Genomic DNA, 12,142 nt, shown 5'->3' with positions numbered 1-12,142 from the left:
TAGATGCTGCTGCACCCGCTGAGTTTCTCCAGCATTTTTGTGTACCTTTGATTTTCCAGCATCTGCAGTTCCTTCTTGAACACTTCCCCACATCTGTGGGTCTGTGTTACAATTCACAATTTCACGCCTTTAACTCACCGTGTCTTCCCAATTGGGTCCGAGCTGACTCTAGGGATCGCAGAGATCATAAATTATGGATGATTTATAATATTAAAAATGTTGGGAAGAATAGATAGGGTATATAGTCGGAACCTTTTCCCCCCTAGGGTGGAAATGCCCGAGACTAGAGGGCACAGCTATAAGGTGAGCGGGGGAAAGTTTAATGGAGAAACAAAGAACTGCAGTTGCAGGTTTATACCAAAGATGGACACAAAGTGCTGGAGTAGTAACTCAGCGGGTCAGGCAGCATCCCTGGTGAAAAAGGATGGGTGGCGTTTTGGGTCTGGCCCCCTCTTCAGAATGGATGGATGGGGGGGGGGGGGGGGGGGGGGGGGGGGAGTGGGAGGTGAAGAGCTGGGGGCGTCAGGCAGCATCTCTGGAGAAAAAGGATGGAGTTGTGCAGGGCAGGTTTTGTTTGACACAGAGATTAGTGGGGACCTGGAACGCACTGCCCGACGCGTTTAACACAGCGTGCAGGGGATAGAGGGTTGTGGCAGATGAGATTGGCACAAACACTGTGGGCTGAAGGGCCCAGTAGTGTGTTCTAACCAGTAGTAGATCTATTCTGTACAAATGCAGGCTATCAGATGATAGAGCAGTAAGTATGGATGATTGGCCACTCTGGCTGTTGTGGGCAAATTGATTGTATCTTCCACATTTTCAACAGGGTTTTGAACTATTTAAGTGCAGTGTGTTCTTTTGAAAGGAAAGGTTTTAGGTGTTGCAACATGTAGTTTAAGTGAAGCCTCGGTATCAGTATTTAAAGATGATGATTTGCTATTAAGTGCAGTAAAAGGTTTTCAGCCTGTTTGGTTGCAGAGGTCGGTCGACTCAGTAGTAATTTAAACTCCCCATGACCGTAATCAGTCAATCAACCAAATGAAAAATCTCATTTTATCCTTTTAACTCGCTGTTATAGAAACAGTCTTGACAAACCTTGTGATTTTAAATTGGAAAGAGTGGCAGATCTATATTCATAGAACAGTACAGCACAGGGACAGGCCCTTCAGCCCACAATGTCTGTGCTGAACATGATGCCCAGAACAACTCTTATCTGCCAGCACGTGATCCATAGCCCCTCCATTACCTGCATATTGAAGTACCTATCCAATAGGTACTACATGCCTCTCCACCTCCACCACCAACCTTCAGCAGCGCGTTCTAGCTACTCTGTGTAGTTATATTTAACATCATTGCTCCTCTCACCTTAAAGTAATGCCCTCTGGTATTTGACATTTCCATCCTTGTGGGGAAAAGTTCTGACTGTTTACTCTATCTGTGCTCTCATGATTTTATACTTCGATTTGGACCTAGACTACAAAAACGGAATAGATATTCGAAAACAAAATTTCAAAATGCTGTATGCGAACCCTTGCAGCGTTTTAGAGATGTTGTATCTTAAGCTTAGTTTGGTTTATCGCCACGTGTAGTGATGTACAGTGCCGTAGTATGTATTTTTGTTTTTCTCTCGTTTCACAGGCTTACGAATATTTTACTACCTGCATTCCACCAGCAATATCAGACATTGAAAAGAGCTGGACTTGTTACAGCGACTGCCCAGGATACATTTGCAGAGGTGGAGCAGTTATTAAAAGACGAGAATGGGAAAGTCTGGGAAGATCAGATTACAGAATTGCCCGAACCGATATCTGATCGGCTAAATATTGCCTCAATCATGAACTTTTCGCAACTTGCCTATTGCCAGGCTACACCTTGCAGTACGTACACACTTTGCTTCATCGGGGTTAACAATTGAATTTTGGGTTTAAAGTGCATCACAATTTAGGGGGAAGTAGCTTCCAATGGCTGGAGGTCAGTAAAGAAATGATTGGTTTAAGGTTTTTAAAAAAAAAAAGACAGTGCTGGAGTAACTCAGCGAGTCAGGCAGCATCTGTGGAGAGAAGGAATGGGTGACGTTTCGGGTCGAGGCCCTTCTTCAGACTGATGTGGAGATGGGGGAGGGGCGGGAACCCGCCCCTCCCCCACCTCCACATCAGTCTGAAGAAGGGCCTCGACGTCAGTCTGAAGAAGGGTCGTCAGGTAGGCATCGTGGCATTTATACTAGCAACCCAGCCGGAGATGAGAACAAAAGTGGACACAGAGTGCTGGAGTAACTCAGCCAGTCAGGCAGCATCTGTGGAGAACATGGATAGGTGACGTTTCGGGTTGGGACCCTTTTTACAGACCGATTGTAGGGGAGGGGTGAAGGAAAGCTGGAAGAAAGGAGGGACAGAACAAAGCGTTGGCAGATAATGTGAACACAAGCTGGGGGTGGGGCTGAGAGGAAGATAGAAACATAGAAATTAGGTGCAGGAGTAGGCCATTCGGCCCTTCGAGCCTGCACCGCCATTCAATATGATCATGGCTGATCATCCAACTCAGTATCCCGTACCTGCCTTCTCTCCATACCCCCTGATCCCCTTAGCCACAAGGGCCACATCTAACTCCCTCTTAAATATAGCCAATGAACTGGCCTCAACTACCCTCTGTGGCAGAGAGTTCCTGAGATTCACCACTCTCTGCGTGAAAAAAAGTTCTTCTCATCTCGGTTTTAAAGGATTTCCCCCTTATCCTTAAGCTGTGACCCCTTGTCCTGGACTTCCCTAACATCGGGAACAATCTTCCTGCATCTAGCCTGTCCAACCCCTTAAGAATTTTGTAAGTTTCTATAAGATCCCCTCTCAATCTTCTAAATTCTAGAGAGTATAAACCAAGTCTATCCAGTCTTTCCTCATAAGACAGTCCTGACATCCCAGGAATCAGTCTGGTGAACCGTCTCTGCACTCCCTCTATGGCAATAATGTCCTTCCTCGGATTTGGAGACTAAAACTGTACGCAATACTCCAGGTGTGGTCTCACCAAGACCCTGTACAACTGCAGTAGAATCTCCCTGCTCCTATACTCAAATCCTTTTGCAATGAAAGCTAACATACCATTCGCTTTCTTTACTGCCTGCTGCACCTGCATGCCTGCCTTCAATGACTGGTGTACCATGACACCCAGGTCTTGCTGCATCTCCCCCTTTCCCAATCTGCCACTATTTAGATAATAGTCTGCTTTCCCGTTTTTGCCACCAAAATGGATAACCTCACATTTATCCACATTATACTGCATCTGCCAAACATTTGCCCACTCACCCAGCCTATCCAAGTCACCTTGCAGTCTCCTAGCATCCTCCTCACAGCTAACACTGCCCCCCAGCTTAGTGTCATCCGCAAACTTGGAGATATTGCCTTCAATTCCCTCATCCAGATCATTAATATATATTGTAAATAGCTGGGGTCCCAGTACTGAGCCTTGGGGTACCCCACTAGTCACTGCCTGCCATTGTGAAAAGGACCCGTTTACTCCTACTCTTTGCTTCCTGTTTGCCAGCCAGTTCTCTATCCACATCAATACTGAACCCCCAATGCCTTGTGCTTTAAGTTTGTATACTAATCTCTTATGTGGGACCTTGTCGAAAGCCTTCTGGAAGTCCAGATACACCACATCCACTGGTTCTCCCCTATCCACGCTACTAGTTACGTCCTCGAAAAATTCTATAAGATTCGTCAGACATGATTTACCTTTCGTAAATCCATGCTGACTTTGTCCAATGATTTCACCACTTTCCAAATGTGCTGCTATCCCATCTTTAATAACTGACTCTAGCAGTTTCCCCACTACCGATGTTAGACTAACTGGTCTGTAATTCCCCATTTTCTCTCTCCCTCCCTTCTTAAAAAGTGGGGTTACGTTTGCTACCCGCCAATCTTCAGGAACTACTCCAGAATCTAAAGAGTTTTGAAAGATTATTACTAATGAAAGATTATTACTAAGATGGTTGGACAAAGGCTAGAGATGAAAAAAGCATGAAGGTGTGAGACAAAAGGATGGATGATTGTGAAATGTGAAGCCAAGAGGATGGGATGTACATACGAAAGATGAAGGGTTGAGACCCTTCAGACAGTGCAAATGTTCATTTTTTTCTGCCAATAATGAAGAATGATCTAACTGCCATTTGATAAACCTGTACAATTCTCAGCATTTCATTATTTCAGGCATATAAATGGCAAAATATTTTCAAGATGGGAACAGTTGTATGGATAGGGAAGGTTTAGCAGGATATGGGACAAACGTGGGCAGCTGAGACTAGTGTAGACGGAACATCTTGGTTTGTGGGGTGGAGCTGGGCCGAAGGGCCTGTTTCCATGCTATATGACTTTGTCCCTGTTTTAGTCACTGTTGTGATTCTAAGTGAACATTTACACCAGGTTGAAATCATTAGCTCAGCGTTATTTTTTGTATTTAGATTCAACAAAATCCGGCAGTGCACATAAGGCAACCACAGAAGTCAAGAAGAACACATCCCCTGATCCACTAAAACCATCAATAGGTAGGTGGAATATTCTTTGTGTCAATACATTTTAATTTAGTTTCGAGGTACAGCACGGAAACGGGCCCTTCGCCCCACCGGGTCCGCACCGACCAGCGACCCCCACACACTAACACAACCCTACACAAACCGGGGACAATTTACACTTATACCAAGCCAGTGGAGTGTGGGAGGAAACCGAAGATCTCAGAGAAAACCCACGTGGTCACCGAGAGAATGTGCAAACTCCCAGGGACTAGTTGTGGTCGGGATAGAAACCGGGTCTCTGGTGCCGTTAGTGCTATAAGGCAGCAACTCTAACTCTGCGCCACCGTGCCGCCCTTTAATATTAACATTTAATATTACTGATTTCTTTGACTTTTTAAATCACTTACCAAAATATCCAATCTGTAGGTTAAAAATAAAATCTTGCAATGCTGCATGCAGCTCAGTACAATATGCAATCAATAGAATTAACATTGAAAAGTCGAGCACCAGAAACACTCTTTCATGGCTTTACCCGAGAGCTGGTTTGCTCTCGCCATGCACGTTCTTGCACGCTGTTCCTTATTCCACCTGTCCATCTTGGCTCAAATTCGGCCATTTAGGACTGAGATGAGGAAAAATGTTTTCAGCCAGAGAGTTGTGCATCTGTGGAAGGCAGTGGAGGCCATTTCACTGGATGTTTTCAAGAGAGAATTGGATATAACGGAATCGAGGAATATGGGGAGAAATCGGGAACGGGGTACCGATTTTGGATGATCAGCCATGATCATATTGAATGGCGGTGCTGGCTCGAAGGGCCGAATGGACTACTGCACCTATTTTAAATGTTGCTAAATCATCATCCCACCCCCCCCCCCCCCCCCCCCCCCCCCAGCCAAAAATGGCCCACCCTGGTTATTCCTTCTCTCTGCTCTGTTATCAGGCTTCTCCATAAGCTGGGGCACTGTCCGATTCACCTCTACCCCATAGACTTTATCTGTGGAACTGATACACTACAATGCTGAGAACTATATTCTATACTCCATGGATTTCACTTTGCTCCTACCAAACACCACCGCAAGGCAGTAGCCTGAAAAAATGTGATGCGTCATTTAAATATGTCAAGTTGACCTCTGCTGCTCTGTAAACCCTGGGCTGCAAGCCAGACATGCAAAGTTAATGCCTTTTTTGATCATCATAACTGCTGGGGGAACTGCGTGTGGGGTGGGGGCGTTGAGTGGGAAGATGGATGGGGCTTTCCCCTGGATCTTCGTCATGGGTCACGGGACCGCTTGAGTCACCCTTTTAAGTGAGTTCCTCAGTAATTAATATTTCCAAATCAATCTTTCACTGGTTTTATTGCAGTCTGCATACTTTCGTGATGTCTGAACCATCTCCAGTGTGTTTAAGAAGGAACTGCAGATGCTGGAAAATCGAAGGTAGACAAAAATGCTGGAGAAACTCAGCGGGTACGGCAGCATCTATGGAGCGGAGGAGATAGGTGACGTTTCGGCCCGAAACCCTGAAGGAAATAGGCAAAGTTTCGGGCCGAAACCCGGAAGGGGATAGGTGACGTTTCGGCCCGAAACCCTGAAGGAAATAGGCAAAGTTTCGGGCCGAAACCCGGAAGGGTTTCGGCCCGAAACGTTGCCTATTTCCTTCGCTCCATAGATGCTGCTGCACCCACTGAGTTTCTCCAGCATTTTTGTCTACCTTCGATATTCCAGCATTTCCTTTTTAGATGCGTTTAGCAGGTCGGGTAGTGTCATATTCCGGACGACAGAACGAATGGCAACTTGCACGCAGGTTGCCTGGATCACGAGAGAGAGAGGTTTATTACCCAGCATTCCCTGCTGATATTGAACACCGACTCGTTATCATATACATGAATATGCATGAATACATTACAGGTAGCACTTGTGTCGAAAGTGAAACTGTTAATGTTTCAGCTCCGAACAAACCTTCATGTTTAGTTTCCGTCATGAACTACTGTGTGGACCAGTACTTTCCCCCTAACAGAAATCTGTTTAGGAATACAATTTTAATTTGTGAATAGTGGCATCCAACCAGATTTCTCACAGTTTAATAACGGGGGTGATGTTGTACCTAGTGCCAAGCGATGGGTGGGATTAAAACTGACACCCTCCATCTTGGCTCTACACAACCTTCACCGAATGGCTTCGAGTTGATTTCTTGTGCTACCTCCTCCATGTCTTTTTACCTGCTTCTAATTACACAACGTCTTACTAAGGTCATCCATTTGTAGAAACTGAACAAGAAAGAAGTTTGTGTTTTAAGTATTTTTAATAAATTGAGCAAAAAGATAAACAACATCAGCAAATATTTTCTGGTGTGGCAACGACACGAAATGTGTTTCTAATAATGTAGTGTGCTTTCTTTCTTCTTTAGAGCCTCTTTGTTTAATTTGATTTATTAAAGTGCTACTTGCAGAATAAATGACTTTTTATGTACCTTTCCGTGTCCATTTCCCATTACAGCTGTTTTTCCCCCTGCTGTTCGCTACCCTTTTTACTGTTTACTACCTTAGGCAAATTTTGTATAATTGGGTGCTTTCATAATATAGTCAACTTTTTCACAATTAAATAACTCAATTTTCCCTATTTTAAAACACTGAAAATCCCAGCACACCAGAATAAAGGTGAAATTCATAATGGCTCATTGTAGACCGCTAGACACTAATTAAAATGTCTGACATATTTTAATTTTTTCCCATGTAATTCACTATGGAACTGAATGTTTGAAGAAAATAGAAAACTTCAATGAAATGAGAGGAACTGTTATGAAAGTGTTATTTTACATTACATCATTCACTGTAATTGCCATTGACAGCATGCTGTCTCTTATAAAAATATTAGTGCTCTGTTATTGCTGAAAAACAGACAATTAGCTCTGCTATTGTCCTTAAATCTCCATTGGAGGTATCCTGGATTAGAGGACTATATATAAGGGGATAAACTGGGAGGCTGGGCTTGTTTTCCCTGGAGTCAAGAAGGCTGAGGGGTGATCTGAGATTGAGTGAGGGGTGTTGATGGTAGTTAGTCAAACTATACTTCTTGTGAGAGGGGAATCGAACAACAAATACAGCGTAGGCTGAAGGTGAAGGGATGTTTTAAAGCAGTTCTGAGGGGGAAGTTTTATCTCCCACCCCCCCCCCACCAGAGTGCTTGATATCTGCATCACGAAGAAGGAATCGAGTATAATTGCCAGGTCTAAGAGCAACGTAGACAGTACTTGGGCAAGGCTTTGAGGAAGACTGTCCTAATTTGGGATTAGTGTAGGTGGGCATAGACGGTGTGGATCACAGGCCCTGTTTGAATGCTGTACAATTGTCTCCATCACCTTGGTCCACTGCCAGTATTTCCTTTGCAGTTTGTGCCATAATTCTCCACTTTACCTTATCAAAGTGCTTTTGAAATGTGCCAGTGTTGTCTATCACGTTTGTTTCAGGCCATCTGTAGCTGAATGCATTTTTTTGATCAGTCAATAAAGCCCAGCAATAAACTCGGGTCTTTGTTGACCACATAACATTAATATTCATATAAAGGCCACTGCAATTAGCTCTTTGATATCTGTTACTAAAATGGTCTGTATGGCAAGTAGTTTTTCGATCATGTCATGTCGTTAAGTTCTTGGGGCACTTCAAAAAAATGTGTGTAGCCGGTGATACGGGCCCTCTGCATCATGTACTAACACTGACATTGAGTGGTCATAAGGGATAGTAGAATTCGGCCATTCGGCCCATCAATTTAACCACCATTCAATCATGGCTGATCTATCTCTCCCTCCTAACCCCATTCTCCTGCCTTCTCCCCATAACCTCTGACACCCGTAAAAATCAGCAATCCATGTATCTCTGCCTTAAAAATATCCACTGACTTGTCCCCACAGCCTTCCATGGCAATAAATTCCACAGATTCACCACCCTCCGACTAAAGAAATTTCTCCTCATCTCCTTTCTAAAATAAGTCCTTTAATTGTGAGGTGAGGCGAGGGCCATTGTGGTCATCTTGCCCATTTAATAATGCCAGCTCGGGACAGGCAGCAATGAGCAACCTGCAGCCCGCTCATATCTGGCAATGGCGCCTGGGCAAGATGGCTTTGTTTCATCAAAGTTTTTTTGGGGAGGGTTTTGGCAATTATTAAAGTATCGGCACTGCCCGTTAGACAAAAACATGGAAATTACAAAATTTCACGATGGGATTCAAAACTTAAAAGTGGAAGACTACAGTATTCTGTATGGAATGTTGGTACATCTTTAACTACAAAATGTACAAGATATTTCCTATGAAGGAAATGCATCTGCTAGAAATATATCATCCTAGCCATACCATATAACTTCCATTGCTTGGTACTGTTTAAGAAAGAACTGCAGATGCTGGAAAAATCGAAGGTTAGACAAAATTACTGGAGCAACTTAGCGGGTGAGGCAGCATCAATGGAGAGAACGAATAGGTGACATTTTGGGTCGAGACTCTTCTTCTCTCGACCCGAAACGTCACCTGTTCCTTCGCTCCATAGATGCTGCCTCACCCGCTGAGTTTATCCAGCATTTTGGTCTAACTTTGCTTGATACAGTGATGCATCTGAAAGGTTTGTTCATTCTGTTGCCCACCTCCTTGGTTCTCTGCTCCGTGGCTCTAACAAGAGAGGATGAGTGGGCCAGTTGGGAGCCTCGTGCATGCCTCTGTCCTTGAATAAGATAATGGTTCATATTCCTCTTCAATGACTCTTTCCTGCACACTAACACACAAACCTCCGTTTCCTTAACATCCAAGTATTTGTCAACCTTTGCTTTCAGTACACTCATCAGCTGAACTTCCACATGCCTGACACAATGTCATACAAAATATCATGTCTGGGGAAATGGGGAGAAGGCAGGAACGGCATACTGATTGGGGATGATCAGCCATGATCACATTGAATGGCGGTGCTGGCTCGAAGGGCCGAATGGCCTAATCCTGCACCTATTGTCTCTTTCCATCGACATGGGCGTTACCATTACTTTTCAATGGGTCAAAACATCGTCGCAATTCCTCCTCAACTCCACTGGGGAAACTATACAATAACAGGGATCAGATGTTCGTAAAGGCCTGTCGCTGCTGTCATGGACAAGCAAGATGGAACTTTTAAATCATTTGATTTCATTAAATCTCCACATTTGGTTTAAAGTGAGCAGAAAATAAAGAATCAACTGTACTCAAAAGTATTAACTAAAATGCATATTTTTCTTAAGTTCCATATATTTCTGGAAATACTGCCTCTGATACACGATAAAATAGAACAGAACAGAACAGTGAATGAATGGGCTCTGGCCCACAATGTCCGTGCTGAACATAATGCCGTTATATTGACCACGTGCCTGTACATCATCCACATCCCTCTATTCCCTGCACTTCAGTGTGCCTGCCTGAAGGATTCGTAAACGCCACACTCGTACCTGCCTCCACCATCATCCCTGGCAGTGCACTGTATGTCACCTCCACCCTCTGTGTTAAATACCTTGCCCTGCACAACTTAATTCGACTTTCCCCCCCCCCCCCCCCCTCTCACCTTACAGCTGTGCCCTCTAGTTTAGAGATACAGTGCGGAAACAGGCCCTTCAGCCCACCGAATCCGCACCAACCACGATCACCGCACACAAACACACACACGGAGGGGGGAGAAGGTCCTGATTGTCTACCCCATCTATCCCTCGCATAATTTAAGATGCAAAATGTGGAAAGAAGAAAAGTCCTTAATGTATTTCTGTCCATGCTTTGCGATCATCCAAATCCCTTGCATCGGTGTGTATATATATTTATGAATTAAAATCTATGACCTGAACTGTGACATGCATATGCCAAGTATTGATTTCTTGCCGTTTACATTAATATTGTGGTTCCCGTCAATCCTTTGGTGATCAGAAATATGCTGGAGAATGACTCGAGTAACATCACTTGGATGAGTTCCCAACTAAATGTGGAGACAATCCCAGGGAGTGTTGTAAATCGTTTTAATAGTTTGTCAGCCAGTCTGCCCTGCAAAGAACATGCTGTATTCTGGCAGAAGGCTGATATTGATTAGATGTGTGCTGGAGAAAATCGGGGGGCGAGTCGGCGTCTGTGGAGCGAAGGAATAGGTGGCGTTTCGGGCCGAGACCCTTCTTCAGACTGACGTCGAGACCCTTCTTCAGACTAATGTGGAGGTGGGGGAGGGGCGGGTTCCCGCCCCTCCCCCATCTCCACATCAGTCTGAAGAAGGGTCTCGACCCGAAACGTCACCCATTTCCTCCGCTCCATAGACGCTGCCTCACCCGCTGAGTTTCACCAGCATTTTTTGTCTACCTTTGATTTTTCCAGCATCTGCAGTTCCTTCTGAAACAATTGATTCGATGTTTCCAATGTTATGATGAAGTTTGATTTTATTAAAGTCCAATACCTTTTTTTTTTTTTTTTTAAGTCAAATAATATGAAAGTATAGAAAGTCATGTTAGATCTGAGCATATCGCCTTTCAGATCCATTTCTTTCCCTCGCGATACACGCCTTCCATTGTTATTTGTAGTCGTGCAGCATAGAACCAGGCCCTTCGGCCCAACTTGCCCATGCCGACCAAGATGCCCCATCTACACGAGTAGCACCTACCCACATTTGGCGATATCCCTCTAAACCGTTCCTCGCCTGGTACATGTCCATATTTATTTTAATAGTTGTTGTAATCCCCCAATTACCTCCTCCGGCAGCTCGTTCCATACACCCACCGTCCTCATGTTCCTATTAAATCTTTCCCAGGATGGCGGGACTGTCATATGCTGCGAGAATGGTGCGGCTGAGCTTGGATACTCTGGAATTTAGAAGGATGAGAGGGGATCTTATTGGAGCATATAAGATATAACATATAAGGGTTTGGACACACTAGAGGCAGGAAACATGTTCTTGATGTTGGAGGAGTCCAGAACCAGGGGCCACAGTTTAAGAATAAGGGGTAAGCCGTTTAGAATGGAGATGAGGAAACACTTTTTCAGTGTTTCCTCATCTGTGTGTGAGTGTTGTGAGTCTGTGGCATTCTCTGCCTCTGAAGGGCGGTGGAGGCAGGTTCTCTGGCTACTTTCAAGAGAGAGCTAGATAGGGCTCTTAAAGACAGCGGAGTTAGGGGATATGGGGAGAAGGCAGAAACGGGGTACTGATAGTGGATGATCAGCCATGATCACATTAAATGGCGGTGCTGGCTGGAAGGGGCGAATGGCCTCCTCCTGCACCTGTTGTCTCTCCTGAAATGACCACTGCTTCTTGATTCCTATACTATGGGTAAAAGACTGTGCATCTACTCTATCTATTCCTCTCATAATCTTATACACCTTGGTAAGATCACCCCATAGCATCCTGCGCTCCAAGGAATAGAGTCCTAGAGCCTGCCCAACCACTCTCTATGGCTCAGGCCCTCAACTCCAGAAAACATCCTCATGAATCATCTCAACAGTATTTCCAGCAAAACAACACCTTTCCCATGGCAAGGTGATCAAAACCCACCACAATATTCCAAATGTGGCCTCACCAGCGTGTTATACAACTTACCATGGCTGTATATCCTGGCTACCTCCCCTCTCTTCTCTTTCAATCCAGAGGAAGGTCTCTGACCCAAATCAC

General features: G+C 44.6%; 1 protein-coding gene across 2 annotated transcripts in view; it reads left to right on the top strand.

Annotated features, from left to right (window-relative positions):
- Positions 1-12,142, top strand: part of kif18a (kinesin family member 18A) — a 63,990-nt gene that overhangs the window by 46,518 nt on the left and 5,330 nt on the right. For both annotated transcript variants that reach the window (XM_055649146.1, XM_055649147.1), the window contains exons 13-14: positions 1,639-1,877; positions 4,451-4,534. In XM_055649146.1, coding sequence (XP_055505121.1) covers positions 1,639-1,877; positions 4,451-4,534 — 323 coding nt within the window. The remainder of the gene's footprint in view (positions 1-1,638; positions 1,878-4,450; positions 4,535-12,142) is intronic.

The sequence above is a fragment of the Leucoraja erinacea genome, chromosome 18 (assembly GCF_028641065.1).
Source record: "Leucoraja erinacea ecotype New England chromosome 18, Leri_hhj_1, whole genome shotgun sequence".
In the NCBI taxonomy this organism is placed as follows: Eukaryota; Metazoa; Chordata; class Chondrichthyes; order Rajiformes; family Rajidae; genus Leucoraja; species Leucoraja erinaceus.
This window is presented reverse-complemented; position numbering and strand designations above follow the sequence as displayed.